Source organism: Bos javanicus, chromosome 9 (genome assembly GCF_032452875.1).
Source record: "Bos javanicus breed banteng chromosome 9, ARS-OSU_banteng_1.0, whole genome shotgun sequence".
In the NCBI taxonomy this organism is placed as follows: domain Eukaryota; kingdom Metazoa; phylum Chordata; class Mammalia; order Artiodactyla; family Bovidae; genus Bos; species Bos javanicus.
The window spans coordinates 49165669-49183037 of record NC_083876.1 but is presented as its reverse complement, the minus strand read 5'-3'; the positions used below and the strand labels follow the sequence as shown (position 1 = coordinate 49183037).

At 34.1% G+C, this 17369-nt stretch overlaps 1 protein-coding gene across 1 annotated transcript in view; it reads right to left on the bottom strand.

Moving 5' to 3' along the window:
* ASCC3 (activating signal cointegrator 1 complex subunit 3) overlaps window positions 1-17369 on the bottom strand; it is a 335161-nt gene that overhangs the window by 259809 nt on the left and 57983 nt on the right. Inside the window, exons 5-8 of the mRNA XM_061427741.1 lie at window positions 11623-11743; window positions 5297-5501; window positions 4477-4618; window positions 3786-3911 (exon numbers count right to left, since the gene is read on the bottom strand). Of these exons, the coding sequence (XP_061283725.1) occupies window positions 3786-3911; window positions 4477-4618; window positions 5297-5501; window positions 11623-11743 (594 nt within the window). The remainder of the gene's footprint in view (window positions 1-3785; window positions 3912-4476; window positions 4619-5296; window positions 5502-11622; window positions 11744-17369) is intronic.

The following is a 17369-nucleotide window of genomic DNA, read 5'->3' as shown; positions in this document are numbered from 1 at the left end:
CGAGCCCATGGACTGCAGCCCACCAGGCTCCTCCGTCCATGGGATTTTCCAGGCAAGAGTACTGGAGTGCTGGAGTACTGGTGCCATTGCCTTCTCCAACTCAAGTGAGCAGGCACAGTCAATTAAGAACCCCACACTCCTACCGTGGGGAAAGTAGTTCAGAAATGAACTGGTGAAACAAGTCAAGAAGATAAGAGTTCATCCCAGGAGTTTTTTTTTTTTTTTTTTAATGGAGAAAACCCTCTTGCTTTTAGAATGAGGGGAGAGAAAAGCTTGAAGTTGCTGTCTTATGTTCTTCCCTGATTACATGTAAAAAGTATGTATCTGAGAGTCGGGATAAAAAGAACCAGAGAAATAAAAGGAGGGGAATAGAGGGTAAAAGAGAGGAAGGAGAAGATAAGGGAGAAGGGAAAGAGAAGGAAATAAAGAAAGACAGAAATAGAGAGAGAGAGAAAGAGATAAAGACCGAGGAAAAGATCTGATGACATCATGTGAACTTATATATCCATCTGAATGCATAGGCAGCTTTATTCCCAGATATTTTGGTTAGAAAAGCCAACAGTCTGTATTCATTGCTAAAACTTACTTTGAGTTTCATTTCTCTAACTTCCAAATGAGTGAGTTCTATCTAATACAGAAGCCCATCTAATGATTTTTTTGGTTCTTTTTTTGGATTATTCCCTCTCCAAGAAAGTACAAAACCCATTTAAGAGCATTAACAGCAATTTTGCACATCATTTTAGAATTTTTAAATTATCCTTATCTTTTTAATCAAATTACAGAAGTATTTTAAGAAGACAAGAAAGACAGGACAAATTTATCTGATGTGACATTCAGTCAGTGAGAGGATATAAAAGCATTTTATCTATTATTCCACAGGACTGTCAGGAGCAGAATCCAATTACGATCTCAGTGAAAAGAGAAAGATAACATCTTCAAGAGCATTTCTCCTGATACATAAAGATCCTGCCTTTTAAAAAAGATACAAACTAACAGATGCATCTAACTAAACTAACAGTCTGTTAACATCTATATTTTTTCCTGAGCTCTATATTAATATCCACAGTGACAGCATCTAGTTGGGATCATTATCTACATTGTTAAGACATCAAAGAGTTTACTTATGTACTTATGACACACTGCATTTGAATGTAGTATTCCCCAAATATTGCTGCTTATGAAAGTGCACATTTAAACCACAAGAAGGAAAATACAAGTAATATATAAAAATATGACTTAAAATGGCTAAAATAAAAATTTTAAAAAGTGATACCCACCAAATGCTGGTGAATATGTGGGGAAACTAGATCACACTGGATTACTGTTGGGTATATAAAATGATACTTTGGAAAAAAATTACGGTAGTTTCTTAGAAAACTAAACAAGTAATTATAATATGACTGAGTAATTGCATTCTTGGATATTTATCCCAGAGAAATGAAAACTTACATTCGCACAAAAACCTGTACACCAATATCTGGAGCAGTTATTTCCACATTATGGATGCAATTATGTATTCTGAAGTTTCATAAACTAAAGCCCTAACTCCCAAAGTGATCATATTTGGAGACAGAACCTTTAGGGTTCTGAGGTCATCTGAATGAGACCCTAATCCAATAGGCCTGGTGTCCTTATAAGAAGCAGAAAAGACACCAGAGGTCTCTAGACACATAGAGAAGAGGCCATATGAGTTCATGAGGACACAGAGAGAAGACAAAGGGCTGCAATCCAGGAAAAGAGTCCTCACCAGAAAACAAAACTGTCGGCACCTTGGCCTGGGACTTCCAGCCTCCAAGACTGTGAAAAAACAAATGTCTGTTCTTTAAGCCACCTAGTCTGGGCTTAGGGCAGCTCAAATAGACTCACAGAATTCATAAGAGCCAAAAACTATAAACAACACAGATGTCTGTCAACATCTGTGAATAGCTAAATTGTGGTCATCCACATCTCGCGTGGTAGAGAGGATAATGATACCCAATGATGGCCACATCCTAATCCAGGGAACCTATAAGTGTGTTAGGCTACATGGCAAAGAGGCATTAAGGTTGCAGATGGAAAGAACCCATTCAGAAATCTCTTTTACTCCTGTAATCTACATTAAAGTGAACAAAGTATTTATTTGGAAATAAGTATGAGAGAAAAAGGAGCCTGGTCCATTCATATCCTGTAATCTACATTAAAGTGAACAAAGTATTTATTTGGAAATAAGTATGAGAGAAAAAGAAGCCTGGTCCATTCATTATAAAGATAATGAATGTCAATGATGCTCTTACATGAAAAAAAGTTAGTATTTAATATATAAAACTAAATAAATCTTCATGATAATAATCCTTATAATGATTGCTGCTGCTGCTGCTGCTAAGTCGCTTTAGTCGTGTCCGACTCTGTGCGACCCCACGGCAGCCCACCAGGCTCCCCAATCCCTGGGATTCTCCAGGCAAGAACACTGGAGTGGGTTGCCATTTCCTCCTCCAATGCATGAAAGTGAAAAGTCAAAGTGAAATCGCTCAGTCGTGTCCGACTCCTAGCGACCCTATGGACTGCAGCCTACCAGGCTCCTCCGTCCATGGGATTTTCCAGGCAAGAGTACTGGAGTGGGGTGCCATTGCCTTCTCCATTTCGGTAGGGTTTAAAAAGAATTATATATATAACTATTTAATTCTATAGGCTCTCAGCCTTGCCTGCATTTCAGAATCACCTATAGAGCTCTAAAAATCATCTTCAAAATATAGATATTATGCGTCCCACCCAAGAGATTATGATTTAATAGGGATTAAAGCATTTGGATCTTGAAAAAATTCTACAGTAATTTTGATGCAAAGGCTGAATGAAACCCACTAATATAAGTTTCAATGAAAATTTTAGCCTACTATAAAAACTTGTAGGAAACTTAAAATTCTAACAATAAGAAACTGGTGTAAAAGTAATGAGGACATAAGTTGGAATACCACATAGTGATTTAAAATAATGTCGTAAAAATATGTCTATTGACATAGAAAGATGTATGTAAGTATATATATATATATAAACACACAAAAAAAGTATTTATGGATATAATTCTACTTTTGTAAAATCAAAACACATATGCACCCATATGTATAGAATGGAACTAATTTTGGTTGGCTATAGTTACTCCTTATGCTGCTCCTTTTGTATGCCTATATTATTTGATATTTCTGAATGACTTCATATGACTTACATATATATAAAATAAAGCAACTTCACTTTGGTGATGAAAAGGCTAACCTTAAATAATATATGTACTTTAAATGAAGAAATATTTCATTCTGAGATAAAGCAGTTATAGCAAAGTTTTAACTAATGGTAAATCAAAACAGAAGGGAATTACTATTCATGCATCTTTTCCATAGGGCTGCAATTATTCAAAATTTAAAAGTTGAGGGAAAGTTAGTTTAGAATTTGGTCCTATACTCAAATAATATTCTATTTTATTATAGGCTGACCATTTGATATGTCAATACATGAATCCTTTAAAACAACTTACTTGAGTCAGCTTACATAAGGTAAATCAAATATGAGCTAAAATAGCTAAAATAAACATATAATTATAGAAATATACACAAAATTTTTGTAAATATGTTCAATGTGTAAAGAAATACATGTATATGTATTTTTTAATTTAAATTCCCCTTTTTCATTAGTAACCAACTGCATGTATCTCTTTACTGTATTAACCGACTTTTAAAAATAATTTTTCCAATACAAATGCATTCAAAATCATACCAAGCATCAAAACTATCAACTTTATAAAATGAAAATCTTACCTCATCTAAGTCTTGGATATAAACTGGTTTTTCCTCAAAGCCAATTGGCATTGGTTCAGTATAAGGAATCTTTACTTCTTCATATATCTTGTTGTTCTCTCTTTGGATTCCTTCTGGTAAAATCATCTACAAACATCAAAAATTTAAAATCCAATAATAATACAAAATAGAATAACGTCTCTGGTAAAGATTCTTTAATTAAAGAGAGAGGGAAAAACACTATTGGTTTCATGACATTGCACTAGCAAATAAACGTAGCTAAAGGAAAACAAAACAAACCAAAAACCACACACACATATACAAAAAGCATTCACGAGTCAGATATCTCATATAACACACAAACCATATTACACTGATGAATTTTAAGCACACAGTAATTACATGGAATTCCTGAAGATAAATGTAGTTATGCAGCCAGGGAAAACGTGCAATACACAGTGTAAGATTTAGTTAAAAAGTGGTACAACTGCTAAAACTCAAAAACACAAGTTGCAGAGATAATGAAAGGGAGGAGAACAAATATGTTTTGAATACCTACTATGTGCTAAGAACTTCACATAAACTGCACTATCTCATGTTCTTCAAAATTTAAATATACAATATAGCATAGTAAAAAGAAACGGAAAAATCTATGTGTCATTTCTCTAGAACAGACATGTTATCCAAAAGTGGTCATATACCAATGACATACCTTTGCACCAGCAATGAATGCTGATGTTCTCATGGCTTCAGCCTGGGAATCATACACATGGGGATAACGTATTTTTTCAACATCTGTGTCTCTCTGCCTGCTCAGAATTGGAACATTTCTAGCGTTCATGAGTGCCTGCTCTCTGTAAATACAAAAATAATAGGCTAAATCTGTCATTTTTATCTCACAATAGAAAGCATATACTAAAACAAAGTCACTATAATAACTATTTCATGTAGTCTTCAATTACAAAAGAGAAGAAAGTAAACAACACAAAGTTATTAGCAAGCCTGACATTTCCCGTGTAATCACATAAGTATTAACACATTTTCAGGTACTATTTTTAGATAACCTCATCTGATAAGTTTGACTTAATGTTTTTTATTATAATTTTCTTTTTCACAATCCAAAGATATTTAACAAAGTATAAATAAGTTCCTTTCTTAAATTGGGTTTCAATATTTTAAATACCATGTATAATAATGCCTTTATTTCATTTGCCTCCTTTCTACTTTTCAACAACATGGGAAAGAGCATTCATTAAGGTAGGAAAGAAAAAGGTCTCAAAATAAATTTGTGTACACTTCATAAAGCACAGCATCTAAATCTCTCACCTTTGTGGATGCAACCAAGAATATTCTAATTAAGCAGATCACTGCTTTCTTATCCTAGAAAATTAGGTTTTCATACAACAAAATTCTATTCTTGTAAGAAAACGTGTCTAGAAGAATCATCCAAGTTGTTAAAACTAAACTAAAATTATGATACATAAAAGCAACAATTACAACACAAGCATTTTTCAACTTCTGGTTTTTATTACCTGTGTATCCGCAGTTCCTTAGGATCAAAGCACAGGAGTCCTTCTGTAGCTTCTCCATCTTCTCCAGCCTTTTTTTCTCGTCTAGCAATTCTTTTTTCCTCCCGGCGATACTGTTTCATTAACTGCTTCTCTTGTTCAGACTGAATAGTGACTTGACAACCATAATTAGGTTTAGCATTTTCTCCTAAAATTTTTTTGCAATTGTCTGCAAAGCAAATTTAAGATCCATATTTTTACAAGTTTAACCTTTATGAAAACCAGTTTTCCTCTTTACCAAAACATAAGCCACACAATGCTCTAAGAATTCATTTTTTTAGAGTGGCACATTTAATTACATGTTCTAAGGAGAGTTTTTCTAAGTCACAATTTCTAAATGATATAATACCCTTGCTTAGAAAAAGTCAGCAGATATTGTCTTTCTACAGACTAATATAAATTCTTAGATATAACATCAGGAAACTAAAAATTGTATTTCATAATTTTGAAATAATCTAAATTATTTCAAAATAATTAACAATACTAATCAGCATTTACTGTTAACATAATAAAATAAAGATATTCTTTACATATAAGATTTAACTTTTTCCCATATAATAGGTCTGACTCTGTTAAATTGTCTACATGTCACTACTAATTTATACATGAAATAAAGTAAAATAAAAATAAAATACAGCTCAGGATATATTCAGAAGATGACTAAAGCAAACTAACTATGCTCCACATTTTCATGGAAATGCAGGGTTTTTTAACCATTTTTTAAACTGCTGCTGCTGCTAAGTCACTTCAGTCGTGTCCGACTCTGTGTGACCCCATAGACGGCAGCCCACCAGGCTCCCCGTCCCTGGGATTCTCCAGGCAAGAACACTGGAGTGGGTTGCCATTTCCTTCTCCAATGCATGAAAGTGTATAGTTAATTTATAATGTTGTGTTAATTTCAGATGTACAGCAAAGTGATTCAGATGCGTGTGTGTGTGTGTGTGTGTGTGTGTGTATATATATATGCTTTTCTAGATTCTTTTCCATTATAGGTTATTACAAATATTAAATATAGTTCTCTGTGCTATACAGTAGGTCTTTGGGATTTTATATACAATACTATATATATATTTATATACAGCATATTTTTATATACAATATAGATACGTGTTTATATGTATGTTTATGTTTATAGTTATGTTTATAGATATGTTTATATACAGTTTATGTTTATATACAGTAGGTCCTTGTTTGGAATTTTATATACAGCACTATGTATATATATATGTTAATTCCAAACTCCTAATTTTATCTATCCCCCATCCCCTTTGTAATCATAAATTTGTTTCTATGTCTATGAGTCTACTTCTGCTTTGTAAATAAGCTCACTTGTATCCTATTTTTATATTCCACACATAAGATATCATATGATATTTGTCTTTCTCTGATTTATTTCACTTAATATGATAATCTCTAGATCCATCCATGTTGCTGTAAATGGCATTATATCAATTCATTTTTATGGCAGAGTAATAGTCCATTGTATACATATAACACATCTCTATCCATTCATTTGTCAGTGGAACACTTAGGTTGGTTCCATGTCTTGCCTATTGTAAATAGTGTAGCTACAAACACTGGGGTGCATATATCTTTTCAAATTAAGAGTTTTATCCAGATATATGCCCAGGAGTGGGATTACAGGGCCATATGGTACATCTATATTTATTTATTTATTTTTGGTGGTGGGGGGGCACACCACATGGCTTGAGGGATCTAGTTCCCCAACCAGGAATCAAACTTGTGCCATCTGAAGTAGAAGCACCTAACCACTGAACTGCCAGGGAATTCCCTATTTTTAGCTTTTTAAGGAACCTCCATACAGTACTCCATAGTAGCTACACCAGTTTATATTTCCACCAACAAGGTAGGAGGGTTCCCTTTCCAGCATTTATTATTTGTCAACTGGTAAATGACGGTCATTTTGACTGGTGTAAGGTGATACCTCCTTGTAGTTTTGATTTGGAAAATACAGCTTCTTTTAAAAATGGGAGAAGTCTAGAACCACTTAAGAGGAATCAGGTCAATCAAAGCTCAGTGTTTACAAGGGAGAATTAAACCTGTGCTTGGTCAACTCAATATTCAGGAAAAATGTTCTAACAGGATTACCTTCTGTGTTTAATTAAATCTTTCTAAGAAATAGTATCTTGGCTCACTGCAGCCCTAAAGGAACTGACAGGAATGTCACTGAAGGCAATCCAAGTCAATACAAGCTTACTGTTTTAAGGACCTACTAGGTCCCAGGCACTGCTGCTAGGCTAGAAAAACAATGAAGAATGAAAGTGGTCCACACTCTGAAGATGCACAGTGCAAGTTATTTTATCAAGTTCCAAGACCTAATACAAAACAAGGAAGGATTTAAACATAGCATCAGGAGGGGGAAATTAGCTTTCTAATTCACTCTATTCACAATTCTCAGGCATGTGTCATTATCTCATTACATGATTTTGAATAAGTCATTTTAACTCTCAACCACATGAAATAACCCCTGTGTATAAGGGCACCATCAGTCTCAAAAAGGAAAGTGAGAAATAAAAGTTACATCTGAAAATTATGAAATAAGATATAATCTTACCTATATTGGAACTACATTTTATGGTTCTGAGAAAAGTATTTTTCTAAGTCTTACATATTTTGCTTTGTAAGTAAATCTTATTTATCTATTATAATGATTGAATTTATAACCAAGAAACTCTAGTGTTAGAGAAAGAAAACAGCATACTGCCACTTTTCAAATGTACTCTGAAATATGAAAAAAAAAAGTAACCTATTTGCAAAGTCACATGCTCAAGAACAGAGATATTAAGCAGATTTTTTAAAACATATGAATAATGCCATAAACTTATTACTATAAATGAATGTTAAAGGTTGTGTACGTGAAACTAAATTCTTTGGGTGTTGTTCAGTCACTAAGTTGTGTCTGATTCTTTGCAATCCCATGGATTGCAGCAGGCCAGGCTCCTCTGTCCTCCACTATTTCCTGGAGTCTGCTCAAATTCACGTCCATTGAGTCAGTGATGCTATCCGATCATCTCATCTTCTGCCATCCCCTTCTCCCACCTTCAATCTTTCCCGGCATCAGGGTCTTTTCCAATGAGTTGGTTCATCGCATCAGGAGGCCAAAGTATTGGAGCTTCAGCATCAGTTCTTTCAATGAATATGCAGGGTTGATTTCCTTTAGGATTGACAGGTTTGATCTCCTTGCAGTCCTAGGGACTCACAAGGGTCTTTTACAACACCATAGTTAGAAAGCATCGGTTCTTCAGTGCTCAGTCTTTGTGGTACAACTCTCACATCCATACATGACTACTGGAAAAACCATAGCTTTGACTGTATGGACCTTTGTCGGCAAAGTGATGTCTCTGCTTTTGAAGGGGTCTTCAGGTGACATATTATATTTTATGCTAACATCATTAATATTTTAAACAAATGTGACAGGTACAAAATACTATTGGACACATCTGTGATCATCAAAATAAGAAAGTCAAAATTATAAGAAGGAACTATATTTACCATATTAATAGCTTTAAAAGGCCTCAGTCAGAATATACTGAAATCCCATAAGATTGAACATAATAAGTGACTTTTAAAATCAAGTTATTAAGCACAAATGCTTAAGTGTATTATTCTCTTTGATGAGTTCAGCTAACTGTAGAGACTGACAAGCAGAAATGAAATGAATAAGCTTAACAGCAACTCTAATACAGAACTTTACTGAAGAACATGTAGAGCTTGTATCCTTTTAAAACACTACTATGACAAAGTTTTCTATAACTACTCAAAATAGTGTCATTTGACAGCATAAGCTAACTTAATCTTTTTTTTATGATATATCCTATACTAAACATTTGCCACAACAGCCCCCAAAACAGAATTCAATTTATAACTATCAACTTAGCAGTTAGTACATTATTCTCACTCACTTCTAGCCTACCTTATATTTCCTGGTTATAAGAACAGAGATAAAGTAGGGTGTGTGTGTGTGTGTGTGTGTGTGTGTGTATATATATACACATACATACATACATACATACATAAAGATTCAAAGAAAAGCAGTATAAAAGATAGAAAACGCTAAATGGCAAAAGGCTACTGCTCTCTGAAAGTGAAAAGTCACTCAGTTGTGTCTGATTCTTTGCAATCCCATGGGCTACAGCCCGCCAGGCTCCTCTGTCCATGGGAGTCTCCAGGCAAGAATACTGGAGTGGGTGGCCATTCGGGATCTTCCCAACCCAGGGATCGAATCCGTGTCTCCTGCATTACAGGCAGATTCTTTACCATCTGGGCCATCAGACTGCTATCTAAGACCATGATTTTGTGGAAGAGAGAAAAGAATAGGATGTGACTCTCTTACTAAGGTAACTTAATAAAGAATGGAACAATTCGGTAGTTTTAAGAGAATTTTGAAAGATCATTAATACAAAATTATATCAAAATACATAAATGGATGAGAACAGAGATAAAGTAACAAGTCCAATGATTCTTTTCTTCAAGAGTATTTCCTTCCCCCACTCCTCACAAAAAGAAATTAAGGAGAATCATTTTTAATGCAATTATACAAAAACTCTATTTAAAAAATCTTTAATATATGTTCATTGTCAGTTTCTTTCACCACAGTCCTTAGAAGAAATTAGTCTGTTTAAATGTCCCAAATTGTTGATGGTTATAATTATATTCTTCACTAATAGCAACATGAATAACAACCTAGCATAGACAAAAAGAGTAAATGCCAACTGGGAAGAGTAGAAAATATTTCAGGGCAAACTGAAGGCTCAAAAAATTTTTAATAATTCAAATTTAATATGTGGTTTTAGGTTAAAAAGTGTGCTGCTTCTTAAAAGTTATCCTAGTAGAATAAAGTTTGTGTTATACAAAAATGACCCATAATGAAATGGAAAAACAACATTCACTCATCATCTACAGCTTTCTTAAAAAAATACATATGCTGAACATATTTTGAACTTCTGTTAATAAATTAGAACTAATGAAAGGTGGGATCAGTAAGAATCAGCACTTTAAAGACTGAAAAAATGAGCACCAAATTCTCTGAAATTACATTGCAAGACTAGATATTTAAATTCATTCCTTTTCTTCTGGCAGATACCCACTTTAAACACTCAGTTCTGCTGGCTTATTGCAATGTCTGCTTAATCACGGTTTAACAGGTGAGAGTCCTTTTAGAGCAAGGTTGTTTATAAGTATTCAATATACTTAAAGAACCAAAACACTTTTCAAAGTTTCTAGAAATCTCAAAGCAACTCCAAGGCAATTACCAGTAATCAAAGTGTAGGATAAAAAACCCTTAAGAAATTTTGGATTTAAATCAAGGCTGGTTTTGTAATTTCCTTTCAGTGCCACACTCATAAATGTAAGAAAAAAGTGATATCACTTACTTAAACAAAGGGTAAATATTGACTGCTTTGAAGAGGGGTATCTAATTTCTTATGCTCATGCACTTTTTTTAAAACTTCCAAACTATTTACAAGGCTGGCAAAGAAATTTGGTAAAGGTAAGAAACAGTTTTCCTATCAATACTTACCACCTAAAACCTGAGTTTGGCATCAGTTGTCTCATAGCAAGTCAGGCTTTTTTTTTTTTTTTTATAAATAATTTTAGCTTCCTTGACAACTCTAATTCTTCTGGGGGTCTTCAAATATATGTAATACATGACTATACAAATGTTCAACTTGCTGGCTATGATAATTGTACTACAGGTTAAGTAGGAGAATTTGTATGTTGAAGATTTTATATCTAAAATATTATGATGTGTGCAACTTCATATTGTTTAGCAAAAATTTTAACTGTGAACATGTATGAGTTCATGTATGCATACACCTGCACATGTGTGTTTGTGTGTGTTTGTAACTGTGTGAGAAAGATAAGGGGTGGGTATGGAAGCAAAATGTTAATGACTGGTGAATCTACATGAAGAGTATGTGAGTAGTTATACTATCCTTGCACCATTACTAAGGTCTGAAATTTTTCAAAATAAAAAATGTGGTTATAAATGTAACTCTATTTGACCCTAAGCATTATATGTAGTTGCTTTAATTCTTTTTTTGTCTATTCAGATCTTCTGTCATACTTAAACATAGATAGACTCTCTGACATAAAACCCTATTTAGGGCATTGATAATTGTTTCATAATCTTCCATATCTAAAATCTACTTGAGAATGTTATCAGTAAGTTATATAACAACCAAAGAATATTAAAAGTATAATTGCATTAAAAAATTGCTAAACAATGAGTTTTTCCTTTAAAGTAAAATTACCACTGATTACTTTCTTACCTTGAAGAGCCTGCAACTTATGATCATTTGAAGAATTAAGAAATCTGTCCACAATTGTAACTCTGTTCTGGAGGAGTTTCTCAATAAGTTCAAGTCCATCAGGTCCCAGCAGCTCAAACAGCTTATAAGAAGAGGAAAATCAAAACAAACTGTTAACTCAAAATTAACGTTTTCAAGTTATTAACATCTATTCAACAGAGCGATGAAGCTAAACTAACACAGAAGAACCTAAAAAATATTTAGAAAAGAATTGTAAAAAAATAATAACTTAGGAAAGAAAAAAAAAACCAAAAACTCCTCATATTGCTAAGGAGCTTTCAGTTTTATAAGACTATCTGCAATTACATGGGATTTCCCAGGCAAGGATATTGGAGTGAGTTTCCATTTCCTTCTCCTGGGGGGATCTTCCCGACCCAGGGGTCAAACCCTGGTCTCCTGCATCGCAGGTGGATCTTTATCACTGAGTCACCAGAGAAGCCCTATATAATTAAAGAGCATGACCCAACTGTTAAAATAATTATGATTCATATATAAAACTCTAAATCACAAACCAAAAGTTTCTTACAATTGGTTTCTCTTGGGATAACCAAGGCCATGAAATTGAAGCCAAAGAGCTATCTCAAAAACAGCAGAGTTGTGGTAAACCACAATTAGAAGATTCACAGATTCAACAACCAAGTTGCAGAAGAGAACTGAGAAAAGACACAATTGAGAGGACCCCTCTTGGGGTGAGAATAAACATCAACACTAACGTTTGGAATTAGTCCTTCAAAGGGGTCACAGATTTATTGGATTAGTTCATGGAACCATTTAGGGTCCAGGGCATTTTTGCAAACAATAGAATGGTCAGCTGGTAATTAGTATGGGTGAACTCCGGGAGTTGGTGATGGACAGGGAGGCCTGGCGTGCTGCGATTCATGGGGTCGCAAAGAGTCGGACACGACTGAGCGACTGAACTGAACTGAACTGAATGGCTGAGTGGAGTCAGGAGAAGTGGGAAAAAGGGTTCGGCTAACACCACCTTTGTCCCAGAGTGACTTCAGGTAAACTCACAGATGTGTCTCCACAAGGAGCACCACCAGAAACTAAACACTGTGGAGTGAGAAATAAATGTCTGCACTGAAATAATCCAGCTGGCCACTAAATCAACACGCAATAACAATAACAAGCCTTATAGGTGGAACTAGAAGAAATGGACAACTTGCTAGAAAGACATACCAAAAATAACTCAAGACTACCAAAACTAACTCAAGACAATCTGAATAGATCTAAAACAAGTGAAAGCTGAATTAGTAATCAAAAACTACCCACAAAGAAAAATCCACGTCCAGATAGCTTCAATGGTGAATTCTACAAAGCATTTAAAAAGTTAAAACCAATTCCTCACAAACACTTCCAAAAAACAGAGGAGGGAAGAAGAATACTTCACAATTCATTTTATGAGGTCAGTACTACTCTGACCCCACAACCAGACAAATACATCAAAAGAAAACTATAGATGAGTATTTCTTAGCAATATAGACACAAAAGCCTCAGGGAAATACAAGCAGACCAGATCAAATACAGCAATTTATGAAAAATGTATATACCATGACAATGTGAGACTTATTTCAGGAATATCAGGTTAGTTCAGTATAAGAAAATCATTTATATATTATATCATGGCAATAGAATAAAAAGCAAAAATCACATGGTTAGCTCAACAGATGCAGAAAAACCATTTGATAAAATCCAACATCCTTTTGTGATAAAAACAATCAATGAGCTAAGACTAGAAAGGAATTTCCATAACCTGATAAGGGGCATCTATAAAAAACCCACGGTTAACATCATACTTAATGGTGAAACACTCGATTACTTTCCCACTAAGAACAGAAACAAGACAAAAGAGTGTGCATTTGTGACTTCTATTGAACATTGTATTGGAGGTTCAAGTCAGGGCAATTAGGTAAGAAAAAGAAGCAGAGAGCATGCAGACTGAAAATGAAAAGGTATAACTACTTCTATTTGCAGAAATAGTTGGAAAATAGAAAATACTAAATTTTCTCTATGTGGAAAATACTAAAGAACATACTAAAATAGTATTAGAACTAATAAATAAGTGAGGTTTTAAAAAAGCACATCAAGACCATTCAGTGAGGAAAGATCAGTCTTTTCAACAAACGATGGGACAACTGGCTAGCCCCATATGAAATAAATTGAAGTTGGACCCTTATACCACACACGAAAATTAAAGAGAAATGGATCAGTTATCTACATTTAACATACAAACTTATGAACTCTTTATTGAAGTAAATCTTAATGGGTTCAGATTTGGTAAGGGATTCTTATACATGACACCAAAAGCATGATTAACACAAGAAAACACAGATAATCTGGACTTCATAAAAATAAGAAACATCTGCTTCAAGGCCACCATCAAGAAAGTGAATTAAACAACTCACAGGATGGGATAAAATATTTGCCAATCATATATCTGTGAAAGGACTTGTATCCAGAATACATAAACAGTTCTTACTACTAATAAAAAGGTAACCAATGAAAAAATGAGCCAAGGATCTGAATTTATCCAAGGAAAATTGATAAATGACCAATAAGCACATGAAAAGATACTCAACATCATTAGTCACTAAAGAAATGCAAAGAAGACCCACTGGAAAGAAGAATTTTTTAATGGAAAATAATGTGTTGGCAAGGATGTAGAGAAAACTAGGATTCTCATACTTTGTAGGAATACAAAGTTGTGTAACCATTGTGAAAAACAGCTTTCTCGTTCCTCAGTAAGTTAAACATAGAATTACAATACGACTCAGCAATTCCATCCCTAGGTATATACCCAAAAGAATTTAAAACTTATCCAAACAAAAACTTGCACATGAATAGGGCTATTAACATAGCCAAAAGGTAGGAATAACCCAAATGTCCATCAACTCGTGCATAGATAAACAAAAAGCAGTATACTCACACAACAGAAAATACTAAGGCATAAAAAGGAATGAAGTAGTATACAACATGGATAAACCTTCAAAACAGTTTGCTAAGTAAAATAAGCTAGTCATAAAAGGTCATATATGATTCCATTAATATGTTATGTCTTAAATAGGGGAATCTCTAGAGACAGAAAGTAAGCTAGTGGTTGTTCAGGGCTTGGGGGTTGGGGCAAGGGGGCGGGGTCAGGAGGAAGTAGAGAAAATAAATAGCTAAAGGTTCAGGATTTCTTTTTGAAGTTTTGTAAATGCTTTAAAGTTGACCATGGTGATGGTTGTACTTACCCATGAATATACTAAAAATTACTGATTTATATACTTTAAGTGAGAGAATTGTATGGTATGTGTACTATTTATCGATGAAGCTATTTTTTTAAATTATGAACCAAAATGACTTATAATACTTAAAGTAACCAATAAACTGCTTAGGGTTGGAAATATTAAGGATAAAGATTAAATATAAATTTCCTGATAAGCATGTTAAGTAGGTTTTGAATGGCTGTTAGACACAAGCCAGCCTCATGCTTAAGGTAAGGGTGATATTAAAAAACAAGAAATTCAAAAAACATAAATGTAACACATACCTACAGAGTTAATTTCCCCTGACACTCCAAACAAACTGTACCAGGAAATGCTCTCTACATACACCATGAAATGTCTTTATATCCTACCAACTTTCAAAGACTGTGTTAATTCTTAAATTGAAACCATTTCCCCATAAGAATGTGATATACTGGAGCAGTTACCCTGACATATATTCCCAGCTACTCAAGGTTATTTAATTTGAAATATAATGTTGACATATGAAAAATTAGATTCAGAAATTTTTAGTCTAACATAATTTTAGGAAACCACCAGTGTAATTGGAAGATAACTTCTAGACAAAATATCTCAGGTACAAAATCATAGCACATAGAACATGTTATTAATATTTCTTAAAAACAACATATCTATAGATCTAGCAAAAAGACAAGAAAGCGGTTTTGCTCTGAATAGCAGGACTTCCCTAACCCACAATGAAGAATCCCCAGCAGAATTCTGAGATCAGCTGCCATCAGATTTAAAGCAATCCCAAATTCTGCTTTTCCTAACATTTGCCATTTTCATCTACACTGAGAGCAGGTGCAGTTCTCATTCAAGATTTGCACTACAAACTAATCTGGCACTGAGACTAGCTGTTTATAAAGGTACAGCTGTCTGGATGATTGCAAACAAGTTCCAGAAGCTATCAAATTGTAAAAAAAAGGGGGGGAGGCAGGTAGGAAAAGTTAGCTATGGGTAGAGAAGAAGGCATCAACTACAGAGTTTAACAAAAAAAAAAAAAAATACAGCTCTCAAACAATAAAAAGACAAGTTTTACTTGGCTTTAAGTAAAACTTTACTCTGGCTGTAAGTTAAGGATATGAGATTTAAAGGAACAGACATAATAGGAACAGACAGGTAATATCCTATTCCTGGTAGATTCTGCTAAAGCCAACATTATCTATTAAATAATTTATCAACAGATAAAGGTGCTCAGAGATCTCACTGTTATCATAATTCCTTTTTTTATTAAATTAGATGATTAATTTAAAGTACCTCCTCATTAGACTAAAATAATGGAAACAATAAGAAAAATTAACCAACAGACTACATTCCTGAAAAGTCAAAAATAAATTTCAGAACATGTACAGACTAACTTTAAAGCAGCATTACTTCTTTGTTTCTTACACTTTTAACAGATGAATGTAGTTTGTGAATCTCTCAGGAAAGGCAATCCCCACCTTCCACTGTATTCTGACTTATATCATTTTTATTCCAACAGGAACAAAGCTATAGTGGATGCTATATCCCCAACACAGTATCAAATAAATCAGAAACATTATATTACCATAAAAGCAAAACATAAAGTAATGAAAACCTTTAAATAATATACCACGGAAAATTATACTACAAATCTTAGGAAAACTGGTAAGAAAAAAAGTTATCATGGGGCTAAATAAGAACTATAAATCTGTTCAAGAACTAGGGTATGCAGAGATACGCTGAGGGTTTGTGAAACCTCAGAATAAACATGATAAACATACTTGCCTTATGGGTTTACTCAAGGATTTTCATGCAAAACATTATTTCCAAGTGAAAGGTTCTGGTCATGTTAATGTCCTGTTTGAATCCTATTTCTTAGGTTAGTCAAAAAATGTTAGACAAAGTATTTAATCACTAAAACAGCTTTAAAGCAAATAAAACTCAGGTTTTTAAAAGGTTTGTCAGTTCCATTCTGTTGCCATCTAGTCAATATTAAGGAATTCATTAAAAGTCAAAAATAAGTCTATCTGAAGTTCCCAAAAAATCACTTTCAAAATAAAGACCAATCAGTCTCCCTTCTTCCTGTGAAGAAATGACTCATTGGAAAAGACTCTGATGCTGGGAAAGGTTGAAGGCAGGAGGAGAAAGGGATGACAGAGGATGAGATGCTTGGATGGATCACCATCTTGGTGGACGTGAGTTTGAGCCACTTCCGGGAGCTGGTGAAGGACAGGGAAGCCTGGAGTGCTGCAGTCCATGGGGTCGCAAAGATCTGGACAAGACTGAGTGACTGAACTGAACTGATTCTCCCTATCAAATAGTCAATGGGCATTCTGAAAAACAGCTAGTGATGCACATTAGGCATAATACATTCATGTGAATGAGGCACAACAATACAGTTAAGTGGATTATGGAATTAACCACAATATGGAGACTACCCTCTAAAGCTGTTCTTCAAAAACTGGCCATGGTGAT